Raw genomic sequence first — 15,018 nt, 5'->3', positions numbered from 1 at the left:
AATGCCATGTCTTAAATTTACCATAACAGACTAGTAAGTCATTATTATGACGACTACATTAACACTTCCACGCCAGATTTATATAGGCGGATAACCCACGAATAATCTACCAGCTCTGGGTTTGGTTTATGTTAAAGTCATATTAACTGTCTGGGTCATTTCAGGACGGTCTCCAATGTGCGCATTTTTTATTTTTTATTTCTTTTTTTTTGCGGTGTGTTAACGTGTATGTTGTGTACGGTATAATCGTGTTGTGTCTCCTTGCAATACTGGAACTCCACGAGCATGTACAAATCTAACGACCTACCTGCAAGGCAAGCGAGTTAAATATCTGCAATTTCTTTTGTGATTCACTGAAAATGCTGCTTTTGTTCCCCGTAGGCTATACACCATTGCGGCTTATAGACGGGAAATTTACAGTTAATTTGCTGCTAAATGATATAGGACTATATGTCCTCTATATTAGACATCATCTGATACCTAGATTTAGGTATCACCTGTATTACAAAGGGATGAATGAAAGGCTTTAGTAATTATCCATTAATTAGTTTGGACACTGTGACAATTACTTTTATGATTTGGTCTGTTTTTTGTACATTTGTATATCACGAGCTACATCCAGTGCGTACCATTTGTGTGGTTCATCCCTGACTATGAGTGTTGCAGTGCAATATCATATCATCTATAAATCACCTATGATCCACAGCGGTTATCACACGTAGGAATATCAAATCCATATTTTTCACATCATCCAGGAGTGCTGTGTTAATCAGTCTAAAATTCTACGTCAATATCGGATATACATCATTTACCTCAAGTATCAGATGCTGTAAAATCTCCTAAAAGTATTATATACTTTGTCGCGTCTTCTGATATGTCTGATTTTTTAGAAATGACCACACATAACGTGTAATACATTAGCTCTACGGGCTAAAATATTCAGTAGGACTCTACACCTAAAACGTCGTTTTGGTATCATGTAATTACCTCTTCTCGTATGGATATAGACAATGGAAATTTAACCTTAACCTTGTCATCTAATGGAAATTTTTGTTAAAACATGTTTGATGGCGGGAGACTTCCTGAGCAGTGACGTCAGTTAGAATTTTTTTTTATTTCATTGAGCTTCTTATAATATAAACTTTATTTATTTTTCATCGATTGAAAAACAAGTTATACAACCTTATATAAATCACTCTCGATGGCCCTGATGTAAGCGTGCAAGGGGTCTTAGTGTGGGAGGAAACCGGAGTGCCCGGAGGAAACCCGCGTGATCGGGCAGATGACCCCTGACTTTTTCAATTCCATGGCGGGGATCGAACCCCGGCCGGCTAGTTGAAAGGCGAGCGGCTTTACCACTACACTACCCGATCACCCACCGATATAGCTTCAATATACTATATAGATATGTAGTACGTTAGGCGGCGTCTTTGACATATTCAAACAAAATATTTCTTAGTTCTTGCTCGTGTGAAATTAAATATACAATAGATTGTGAGAATTCTGTATGTGGGGGGTTTGCTGTTGGGGTGTTTAGTTGTAAGATGACCCTAATATAAAGGTTTGAAAATATAAACTGTACGAAATTCATTAGATTATTAGTCTCTTTGAAGTCTTTTTACAAATATTTGTAATGGACAAGTGTTGTGGTATTTATTAGAGGTAATCAAAGGTTTGAAAATGTAATCTGTACGAAATTCATTAGATTGTTAGTCTTTTTGAAGTCTTTTTACAAATTTTTGTAATGGACAAGTGTTGTGGTATTTATTAGAGCTAATCAAAGGTTTGAAAATGTAATCTGTACGAAATTCATTAAATTATTAATCTTTTTGAAGTCTTTTTACAAATTTTTGTAATAAACAAGTGTTGTGGTATTTATTAGAGCTAATCAAAGGTTTGAAAATGTAATCTGTACGAAATTCATTAGATTGTTAATTTTTTTGAAGTCTTTTTACAAATTTTTGTAATAAACAAGTGTTGTGGTATTTATTAGAGCTAATCAAAGGTTTGAAAATGTAATCTGTACGAAATTCATTAGATTGTTAATTTTTTTGAAGTCTTTTTACAAATTTTTGTAATAAACAAGTGTTGTGGTATTTATTAGAGCTAATCAAAGGTTTGAAAATGTAATCTGTACGAAATTCATTAGATTGTTAATTTTTTTGAAGTCTTTTTACAAATTTTTGTAATGAACAAGTGTTGTGGTATTTATAAGAGCTAATCAAACTGTGATAAGCATTAGTTTTGTTTGTGTTGATAATATAAAAAAGAAAATAAGACCCATAATTCAGTCGCCTTTAACGAACGTGAAATATGAAAGCAGGTACATTCTGACGCACTACATGCATCGCCATGGTCTTACCAATCATCTTTTTATGATTTATTGTTCTCTTTTAACAAATAATTAATAACCGTCCTCAATTTGTATCACATTCTCTACTTATAATGTATCGAGTTATGTGATTTGACGAGACTTATATTGAAATCAGAGAATGCATGGGCAATTTTCAATTAATTCGTACAATTATTGCTGATGAGAAATTGGGGTGTTGGGTTTCCTGTTAGGAGACAGTAATCTAGAGGATGTTTCAACTGAAGTAATTGAAATATTTAATAATCTACATATCCATTACATCCATTTATAAAATGAACTTTCTCTAAGGTAGCAATGATTCCACAGAAATTGATTTCTTTGACAGTCATCACTCCCCTATATACGTGTGTCGTGTCCTCATTCAGTGCCTGTATACTACGTACCCGATGGCCAATAGAACCATATATCGCCGTGTGTAAATCAATCTGAGATGGCATAGAACGAATCCGAATCGCTAAATTGGATATAGGAGGTGATTTCTACTTAAATTATCATAAAGACCACAAATAGTGTTAATGGATATGTAGGTACTAATCCCGTTGGTTAACTAGCGCTTATTGCATTGGAGATACCATTTGGCAGCTAAAAGCAATACATTGTGTGCTTCTGAACTCTCCAGTTTGAAAGGGGAAGAATTAAGTAATTTGCTCGATTGTTATGTTTATCTGTGTGACGGTTTTTCCAATGAAGTGGATCTTCAAAATCAAAACGATACATTCTGGACTATAGGATTTAATTATTCAATGCAACATTTATTGGAGAAAAACTTTTGAGAATCAGAAACATTTTCAAAACGCATTTATCCGCCATTGAGACTATTATTAGAGTGAAGACTGTTGTACTTTGCATTTATATACAAAATGTCGGATTGTCCAGCATTCAATGCTTCTGCTGCACGTTACCAGGTTACGAAGGGAATTCCGCACGGTGAGGCTGTCGGTATTCTCGTTTGCTTTGGGATCTTTTCGTTTTTAGTTGGAGGTTTATCGAGTTTCATCCGCCGAGTTGTATATAATGATAAGGTAGGTTTGTCATCATTCTGTAGGTCCAGGTCACAACACCCGGACATTTTGTACGAACTGTTTTCAGTAGTTTTATTGAGAATTCATTCATAAGTATAATATTGTTTGGTCCTTTATAGTAAAACTAAGATACTACACCACCGACAAATGGACTTTTAAATCTATTAAAAAAAGAAGTAGATAAGTATGGTCAGTGGAAGGAAATTTAAAAATTGTGAAAAAAAGTCAATATTTCCAGGGATAGGGAGGGGATATTGCCAAAAGCGCTTTTTGTCATATAGCGACATAAAAGTATAAATTTATATCACTTGTATGCCAACTTCAATTTCAACTTAAATAATTTAAAAGGCTCTGACAGTTTTTTTGTTAAATGCATCCATCATTGTAACGATACAGGATATTGTGTCTAAGCCAGATAAGTATATATTATATGAATTATACACCATACAGCTGTTTCCTTCTAGCATTCGTCAGTGATGTTAGGGTCACCATACTGCTGTTTCCTCCTGACATTCGTCAGTGATGTTAGGGTCACCATACTGCTGTTTCCTCCTGACATTCGTCAGTGACGTTAGGGACACCATACAGCTGTTTCCTCCTGACATTCGTCAGTGATGTTAGGGACTACATACAGCTGTTTCCTCCTGACATTCGTCAGTGACGTTAGGGACACATTACAGCTGTTTCCTTCTAGTATTCGTCAGTAACGTTAGGGGCACCATACTGCTGTTTCCTCCTGACATTCGTCAGTGATGTTACGACAGCTTTTAAGCTGTTTCCTCCTAGCTTTCGTCAGTGATGTTAGGGCCAGCATTCAACTGTTTCCTCATAAGACACAGAAACCATTTTTTCAAAGTATCATCTTGTGATCTACCTTGATGCCAAATACGGATGTGTATGTGGTATTTGATAATATATTGTTAATAAATGCGGATTCAATTAAGCTGGTTATTGTGTTTGTCATATTTATTCAATGTTACTAAGGATTAGATCCAGTCGACACCAATCATTTACGTTGGCCGTGTGCTGCGTAATGTCAACCAACCAAATAAGACATATACGTACAATGTATTAGTAAACTTGAACGTAAAGTCTACGTTTACGGTTCTGTATACGAAATCGAGTGAATATATCTTTACCATTGTAGTTGATCAGCCCAGCTTTGCCTCCCAAATGTAATAATGTCATATGGTACTTATGTAGGATCGAATCTGTGTACATCTGATTATGAGTGGTGATTGTGTAGAAGGGAGGCGCTAAAAAGATATTGTAGAGACCATGTTACACGACACATATTACCTCTGAAAAAAAATCGGTCATCATCGTATGTTATATGTAGCTGAGATTAATTAAAGCTAATGATATATTTTAAATTATGATCTAGACAGTAATTCCATTATCAGATATCCTGTGCTGTGTATCGTGGTATATATACACTGTACTGAAATATTTAGTTTGAATGACGTCATTATCAGTGCATTCCAATGTTCTCGCAATGGTGAATTACGACATCGTCATCTTCAGGTGTTTAATTTAGCCTCTTAATGATGCCTTAAATCTCTGTGATGGAAATACAAGTGAGACAGAGAACAATGCACCGATAAGGTAAAACATTGAGAATGCAGTGATATGCAATCTTGGTTATATATATACTAAATATAGCTGTAAAATCCATCTAAAATATTTCTCAGATAAAAGCAAAACTGCCTACCTTTATCCTTAACATCCACAAATCGGGACCAATGTCTGAGAATGAAGGCAAATGTTGAAAAATTGTTATCCCCAAAGCCATGACAAGAAGCCGTGAACGTCAAATGTACAGAAATCACTTTAACACGATCTCATTAGACGCCCAAAGACATGGTTCATGATCTGGCTCAGATGGTGCCATGTTAACAAAGGCATGGTTCATGATCTGGCTCAGATGGTGCCATGTTAACAAAGGCATGGTTCATGATCTGGCTCAGATGGTGCCATGTTAACAAAGGCATGGTTCATGATCTGGCTCAGATGGTACCATGTTAACAAAGGCATGGTTCATGATCTGGCTCAGATGGTACCATGTTTACAAAGGCATGGTTCATGATCTGGCTCAGATGATACCATGTGAACAAAGGCATGGTTCATGATCTGGCTCAGATGGTACCATGTTAACAAAGGCATGGTTCATTATCTGGCTCAGATGGTACCATGTTTACAAAGGCATGGTTCATGATCTGGCTCAGATGGTACCATGTTAACAAAGGCATGGTTCATGATCTGGCTCAGATGGTACCATGTTTACAAAGGCATGGTTCATGATCTGGCTCAGATGGTACCATGTTGACAAAGGCATGTGTCATGATCTGGCTCAGATGGTTCCTAGTTAACATTGGAAGATAGAAAACACAACATATTCGTAGTGTTGTTGTTAAAAAATAACAAACTTAAGATTTTCGAAGCTTTATATTTTTTCTGTTTTATAATAGAACAACAGTATGCACGAGCAGTAGATCATCATATATCTTTGTAAGATAACATCATCTTTTCATCCTTTACTGACCAGTGGATTTTATATACGGTAGCATTGGCTATTTTAATACGGAATTGTTGATTTTTTTTGTTACAGCAATGATCTTTGCTGACTTAAGCTGACTTTACTACTTCATAATTGCACTCCTGTCAACTGCATATTGCAAATGTGTGTCAATAATTTCTTTATTATTAAATGAGTTGTGAAATTCTACACTGTTGTTTCTTTCACAGAACTCATTGGACGTGGCATTTGACGCAGGAGGAAAGGTCAATATTGGATTGACCTCAACTACTATTATCTCCCAATGGACATGGGCCGCTACACTCCTACAGTCCTCAACGGTAGCCAGCAAGGTAGGTCTGCCAGGGAGATAAATACTCCATACAATAAGACTAAAACGTATGACCATGTGTAAAATGTATGTAGAGGACACCCAGTAAACTAAAATATTTTCATTTTGCCACTGCGAGTCCCATTACTCTAATGATAATCGTGATCTGCATTATGAGCCAATAAATGCAGCCTAGATTTGTTGTAGTAATATCTACATAAATGGATGTGAGTCTTGTTTACTGACACCATGTTAGTCTGCGCGGAAAAATTGAGATTGAAGTTGAATGGACCAGTTTGGTTATGAAACTTTTACAAAAATCTTTAAAATGTCTTGATAATTGAGAGTAAAATGAAAAGCTATTGAAAAACATTGAAATATTGTTATCTTTTCAAATTTTTATAGGGACTATTTTTTATCACGTTGAACTTTGCTGTTGAGGTTAAATGGCTGAAGCGGGAAATTTAAATGTTCACTCGCATCTAAAATATGTTTTACTTTGAACTAAAAAATAAAATGTACATATTTTTTAAATAAATGACTACACTACATCATCACAAGCCAATATAACAAGGTAATACACAACTCTCCTAGAATATACGAGTTTATATACATGGTTACCTATCTATTTATCCTTTAGACCTCTTCGGCTGAGCAAAGTAAACCTGTCAAACAACTATGCTTGCTCCTGTTCAACAATTAAAGTATTTATCAGGCTCTATTCTATTTATCTGTCACAAAGATTACATTTATATCACACCATTGCAATCTAACAATGCTTTTACTGTTGTATTTACGTTTCCTTCTATTTCACAGTAACACATATTTTAAACGCGCGTGAACATTTGAATTTTCCGCTACAATTATCTACCCTAAACAGTCAAAGTCAATGTGTAAAAACATTTAAAAAACGTTTTGTAATTATTTTATAAACTAGTTCATTTAACGATTGTGACAATATTCGTGGTATCAGCAAACAGGGCTCCCATTCATGTATATAGGACTTCCTACACCAACTCTAGGCTGCATTTAAATTGACCTTTAATCCAGTCCAGGACTTTCATTTCAGTAATGAGACTCTGTATGCCATGGTGTGATTTAGTGACAAATACGGTCTCTGTCATTCAGCTGACGGAGTATGCTTCTTTAGAAGGATAGTAGTCGGTAGACCCGTACTTTTCACATCAGAGACTTAGCCAATCATTAATTATGTAACATTTTATAACGTCCTCTTTGATTGGTTTAGTCTAAACTTAAGCCAGTTTTGGACTTAAGATTGTTCCATGATCCTAGGGCCTGGGTTCGATTCTTGGTCTGGCTATTCGACAGGAATGAGTTTTTTTCCTGTTCTTCTACAAAGATATAAACTGTGATTTGTAACTTCCTTTGAATCCGACATAATGGGATGTGTTTACATGATATAAATATTTGCAGTATATTGAACAGTTCTACTATACATCATCCAGATTCACACGAAACTTGACAGCAGACGGTTATCTGGTTGTTTTATTTATGTTAACGATTTACAGCTAGGGGTATTTAAGGCTAATTCAGAGTTCCGGTAAATCTGCAAAAACTGCATTAATCCCCCTTCACTTACGAATAACTTAATTACATGAAACTGAAGTGAAAACCTAAATACGACATTTAACTACCCCAACGTGTGGATTGAAACATGAAATAAATCTTAGCATATTTATTACACCATACACTATTGGCACCTTTAACTTACTTGTACTATAACTGCCATTTCATTGAAGCATGCTACCAAAGACACTGAACAATGTTCAAACAGCTAAAAACACATGATATTCGACAACTTGCTTTTAATTTGGTTAATGATATTTCAAGGACGGCCTCACATGTATGTGGTGTCTTGTGTGTGGGAAGTGCGAGGTGGGCTTTGAGAGAGTGTGTAATATTCGTGTTGTGTCTTCTTGTATAGTGAAACTCTTCTTGATAGTGCTATATCACTGAAGCATGCCGCCGTAGAATTAAGTAACACACCCCATCCGGTCACATTATAATACCTTACCCTACTTCCTTAATACTGAGCCCTAAAAAGGAGTAGAAACTACAGTTTTATAGACTATGGTTGTCTCGGCTAGGGAACAGAATCCAGAGCCTACACCACAAAGGTTAGCGCTCAATTGAAGGCCAAAAGTGATGCGGTGCCCAGGGAGACGTTAGTAAGACGAGTAAGTTCGGAAGAAGAGGAAAGATAAGATCCTGAATTTACTCATTATTTCCGATTGCAATAGGTGTAGCAGGTGCAAATCTAACGCCCTACTGGCAAGGCCATCAACAATTGATATCGGTGATGACATTAAAATTGCAAAATGTTTAAAATTAAACCCTTTATGGTGCCCCGCAATCCCGATGCACTTTAATATTAACCCGTTATAACAAGAAGCTAAACATACGGACATGTTTATGCCCTGTTTGTACATTAATTAGCAAAATGAGAAGTCGGTCACATAAAGTCATTATAGCAAAACCAATATTGCACTGGGATCAAATGATACCTAGGAGCGAATTTTATGGATTGTCGACTAGTCTGCGATAACGCCATATAAACTGTAGAAACGTCTGGGCTGGCAACTGTTCGAACTGATCCTCATTTACTGTTGGGCGCCTTGACTTTATCGTACTAAGCCGGGAACAGCCTTCAACCTGAAGAAAGATTTTATGACATTAGTAATCTAACAGAACTCCAATGAAGATGAACTTCACCAATTCCAAACCCGTGTTATTGCACAGACATTAGTCGGAATTATTGTCAGTTTGCATGACGCTACACATGAAGCTGCGGATATCGTTTAAAATTCCAGAATGGTTTTCGATACGACATTTCGTTAGAATATGTTTCAAAATTTAAACCGGACGATCTTTTGATTATCTTATTTACGTTCTATTTACAGTTATGCTCATTTAAGTACCGCCTCCGTTGTATGCAATGGTAATGCGAACATGACAACAATACAAAATACAATAAATAAATATTATATATATTGTATAGTATTCATCTTTCGCAAAAATAATATCGCTCGATTTTGCCACTGAAGCGTCATATTTTTGTGCCACCTGGGTGGGGTGTCTATTATAATAATTAAACTGCATTTTCGCATTACTCAATAGTATGTTGGAGAGTTTGAGATTAAACAATATAATACCCTTTGTTCATAATTGTATTTCATTCAATTTACATCTCATTTCCAGTAACTCAGCAAAAACTGCATGCATGCCACTCATATCACGAACAACTCAACAATTACATGAAACTGAAGTCAAAACCTTTAAATATTCCATCGTGTGGATTAAAATTTTAAAAAAGTAAGATTGTCGATGCTAATTAGTTACAACCATGCAATTATATTTACATGTACATTACCACTGTACATTACATATATGTTGCTACTAATCTAAATGTATTTTAATTTCCAATATTAACATTGGCAGTTAGTCTCTGGCGTACTAACACCATAATTTGAGTAATCAGAGTTCAAGAGTTCATCTACTACTATTGTTTAGTCGGTTGTCCATGACAACATACCTGACGCTAGTGTCAGACAGTATTCCCCGCCAAATCATAAGCTGTTCCATCGACTGATATGTTTTCTATGCAGACGTATGAGTCTTATTTTCATGCTTTATTTTTATCTATTTTTTTTAAACGATAATGACTAATTTATAAGCACCACTGAATATGCTAGAACACCCAATGTATGTTACAAACCAATGCATGTCAAACATATTACAACCATGCAATATTGACAACAATAACTCACTATTCGTGCTCTGTCATTGGAGCATACCGCCGAGGACAATTAGAAGTGAATTTTATGGACTGATGAGTAATCTGCGATAGTGAAGAAATGCCTGGGCTGGCAACAGTTCGATCATCTGTTCCTCATTTACTGTTGGGCGCCTTGACTTTATCGTATTATGCCAGGATTATCATACGAGGCTGGCCTCGTAAAACATCACAAATGTAAATACTAACTCCCAAAACTTGTAAGCAATCCAACTGCATTATCAAATATGTTCACATGTAGCTCGTAAGATAGTGTTGTAATCGTTGTAGCGATTATCTGCAATTTGAAGAATAATTTAGTCTGTTTGTAATTTAATAGTATTCAAATGACCTTCCTACTAGAAGTTTGACTTGCATATTGCACCTAGATAAGTCGGCCTGGTTTTTAAATAGGTCCATACTTTTGTGAACAGCGTCAATTGGCATGACACAACCCAGGAAGCTGCGGAGATCGTCTCGAATTCCAGCATGGTTTTCGGTTAGCATAGGCTTATCCTCCAAAGTCTTTGGCTCCAACCCGTTACACATCATTAGGACAACATCGACATACCGATAAAACGGTATTGTATCAATGGGGAAAACCTTTCATTATTTTAAAACCTAAAGAAGACAACTCATGTCTAAGGTGTTTGAATACAATAAGGATGCGTTCAGGTCATTACAACCAATTAGAAGCCTGGTATATCATTCTGTCATCCGCAGCCAGAGGTGGATCTCATTACCTTTGAGGTTCAGCCTGTAATTGTAAGCCAATGTGGCTATCTAATTTCGCTCCAGGATCGCTACCTTTTATTCCATACCATGCCAATCAAGTGTCCCTCAATTGTGTTGGCATAGTCACCTTCATGAAGCAGGTGATGTCTAAAATTAGACACATATCTTACAACAATTGACTAAGGTTGAACAAGATGTGTCTATATAGTGATATGGTTACCATAGACATTGATCCAGTAGTTTCGGAGTTGTCCGGAAAATCTTCTTTCTAATGGGAGACAAAATAGACACTAGTAAAATTTACATGTAACTCTACAATATATACAGAGCATAAAACAATTTCTTAACAAACATGGTTCTTTATTTAATGTAAGTCATTCTACTTGAGAAGATTCACTTAAAACATTGAATTATTTGCTCCATATGAACAGATTTGCATATTAACGTAAAGAAAGGATTTAATATCAATAAGCAGCTTATCGCACAGACACAGGGAGCGGAATCAATGATAGATCGTCCCCCTATTCTGTAGTTAGGAACCGTGGGGTTTAACAGGTGAGGTAAAGATAAGGTACGGGAGGCCTTCCTTAAATCACCGTAAACAACACACCACGTATACGGGAGGCCGTCCTTAATACCCCGTAAACAACACACCACATACAGGAGAGGCCATCCTTAAATGACCGTGGATGTTAATAGGACGTTACACACACAACACACCACGTATACGGGAGGCCGTCCTTAAATCCCCGTAAACAACACACCACATACAGGAGAGGCCATCCTTAAATGACCGTGGATGTTAATAGGACGTTACACACACAACACATCACGTACACGGGAGGCCTTCCTTAAATCTCCGTAAACAACACACCACATACAGGAGAGGCCATCCTTAAATGACCGTGGATGTTAATAGGACGTTACACACACAAAACATCACGTACACGGGAGGCCTTCCTTAAATCACCGTAAACAACACACCACATACAGGAGAGGCCATCCTTAAATGACCGTGGATGTTAATAGGGCGTTACACACACAACACATCACGTACATGGGAGGCCTTCCTTAAATCACCGTAAACAACACACCACATACAGGAGAAGCCGTCCTTAAATGACCCTGACTGTTAATAGAACGTTACACACACAACACACCACATACACGAGAGGCCGTCCTTATATGATCTTGGATGTTGATAAGACGTTACAACCACAACACACCATATACAGGAGAGGTCGTCCTTAAATGTTCCTGGATGTTAATAGAACGTTACACACACAACACACCACATACATGAGAGGTCGTCCTTAAATGACCCCGACTGTGAATAGGACGTTACACCCACAACACACCACATACACGGGAGGTCGTCCTTAAATGACCCCGACTGTGAATAGGACGTTACACACACAACACATCACGTACACGGGAGGTCGTCCTTTAATGACCCTGGCTGTTAATAGGACGTTACACACACAACACATCACATACACGGGAGGCCGTCCTTAAATGACCCTGACTGTTAATAGGACGTTACACACACAACACATCACATACACAGGAGGCCGTCCTTAAATGACCCTGGCTGTTAATAGGACGTTACACACACAACACATCACATACACGGGAGGCCGTCCTTAAATGACCCCGACTGTGAATAGGACGTTACACACACAACACATCACGTACACGGGAGGCCGTCCTTAAATCCCCGTAAACAACACACCACATACAGGAGAGGCCATCCTTAAATGACCGTGGATGTTAATAGGACGTTACACACACAACACATCACGTACACGGGAGGCCTTCCTTAAATCTCCGTAAACAACACACCACATACAGGAGAGGCCATCCTTAAATGACCGTGGATGTTAATAGGACGTTACACACACAACACATCACGTACATGGGAGGCCTTCCTTAAATCACCGTAAACAACACACCACATACAGGAGAAGCCGTCCTTAAATGACCCTGACTGTTAATAGAACGTTACACACACAACACACCACATACACGAGAGGCCGTCCTTATATGATCTTGGATGTTGATAAGACGTTACAACCACAACACACCATATACAGGAGAGGTCGTCCTTAAATGTTCCTGGATGTTAATAGAACGTTACACACACAACACACCACATACATGAGAGGTCGTCCTTAAATGACCCCGACTGTGAATAGGACGTTACACCCACAACACACCACATACACGGGAGGTCGTCCTTAAATGACCCCGACTGTGAATAGGACGTTACACACACAACACATCACGTACACGGGAGGTCGTCCTTTAATGACCCTGGCTGTTAATAGGACGTTACACACACAACACATCACATACACGGGAGGCCGTCCTTACATGACCCTGACTGTTAATAGGACGTTACACACACAACACATCACATACACAGGAAATCCTCCTTAAATGACCCTGGCTGTTAATAGGACGTTACACACACAACACATCACATACACGGGAGGCCGTCCTTAAATGACCCCGACTGTGAATAGGACGTTACACACACAACACACCACATACAGGAAAAGCCGTCCTTAAATGACCCCGACTGTGAATAGGACGTTACACACACAACACATCACGTACACGGGAGGCCGTCCTTAAATGACCCCGACTGTTAATAGGACGTTACACACACAACACATCACGTACACGGGAGGCCGTCCTTAAATGACCCAGACTGTTAATAGGACGTTACACACACAACACATCACGTACACGGGAGGCCGTCCTTAAATGACCCAGACTGTTAATAGGACGTTACACACACAACACACCACATACACGAGAGGCCGTCCTTAAATGACCCAGACTGTTAATAGGACGTTACACACACAACACATCACATACACGAGAGAGGCCGCCCTTAAATGACCCAGACTGTGAATAGGACGTTACACACACAACACACCACATACACGAGAGGCCGTCCTTAAATGACCCAGACTGTTAATAGGACGTTACACACACAACACACCACATACACGAGAGGCCGTCCTTAAATGACCCAGACTGTTAATAGGACGTTACACACACAACACACCACATACACGAGAGGCCGTCCTTAAATGACCCAGACTGTTAATAGGACGTTACACACACAACACACCACATACACGAGAGGCCGTCCTTAAATGACCCAGACTGTTAATAGGACGTTACACACACAACACACCACATACACGAGAGGCCGTCCTTAAATGACCCAGACTGTTAATAGGACGTTACACACACAACACATCACGTGCACGGGAGGTCGTCCTTAAATCACCGTGGATGTTAATAGGACGTTACACACAAAATTCGATACTTAACTGATGAAATGAGACCAGAAGTATAATGCAATAACAGATGCCCAATGTGGTTTTAAGTTTTCGTTTTACAAGCATTGAAAAATAAAACTTTAAAAAGTAAGAATAGATAATATTCCTGCTTTATAGATTATAAGAAAGCATTTGATCTAATTAATAGAAGAATTTTATGGAATAAGCTTATAAATCAGGGAATTATATTGTAACAAATATAATGGGTTTTTGTCTGAATATTATCGAAACAAGATCGGTCTATTCCAAGGCGAAATACTGTCACCGAAATACTTTGTACAGGTTATATGTCAATTATTGTGAAATGTGTTTTATGAAATAGAACTGTCCATCAGTAGAAATTGGTTTGATTAACTTGTTTTTGATTATATATGCAGATGATACATTTCTTTTCGCTGTGTAGCCCAAATCTCTGCAAGAAATAGTTGATACGTTATATATAAATATAATAACGACTGTAAAATGACTCTAAATGTTGATAAGACAAAAATAATGAGTTTCAGATACGGGGATAGACTGAGGAAAAATGAACATTGGACTTATAAAAATATTAACATTGATGTAGTCGACGGATTTAATTATCTTGGTATGTTATTTAATTACGATGGCAAATTTAAAAAAACTCAAATTCATGTTGCAAATCAAGGAAGAAAAGCTTATTTTTCCATATGTAGTAAGTTGAAAAATCATGCACTTGATATTTTGACACAGTGTTCTATTTTTGATACATACATTAATAACATACTGGGATGGGATATGCAAGTTAAATTTGGGGACATCATAATTTCATAAAGCTCCTGAAGTAGAAAAGGTGCACACTAACTTTTGCAAAAATGTACATGGAGTAAATAAAACAACTTGTAATGATTTTGTCTATTAGAACTAGGAAGGT

General features: G+C 37.5%; 1 protein-coding gene across 1 annotated transcript in view; it reads left to right on the top strand.

Moving 5' to 3' along the window:
- The first annotated feature begins 3,234 nt into the window (after positions 1-3,234).
- The window catches only part of LOC138308676 (uncharacterized), a 45,510-nt gene continuing 33,726 nt past the window's right edge, over positions 3,235-15,018 (top strand). The window contains exons 1-2 of the mRNA XM_069249711.1: positions 3,235-3,321; positions 6,142-6,264. Of these exons, the coding sequence (XP_069105812.1) occupies positions 3,235-3,321; positions 6,142-6,264 (210 nt within the window). The remainder of the gene's footprint in view (positions 3,322-6,141; positions 6,265-15,018) is intronic.

This window comes from Argopecten irradians, chromosome 1, assembly GCF_041381155.1.
Source record: "Argopecten irradians isolate NY chromosome 1, Ai_NY, whole genome shotgun sequence".
Classification (NCBI taxonomy): Eukaryota; Metazoa; Mollusca; class Bivalvia; order Pectinida; family Pectinidae; genus Argopecten; species Argopecten irradians.
The sequence above is the reverse complement of the archived record's forward strand: the minus strand, read 5'-3'. Positions and strand labels throughout refer to the sequence as shown.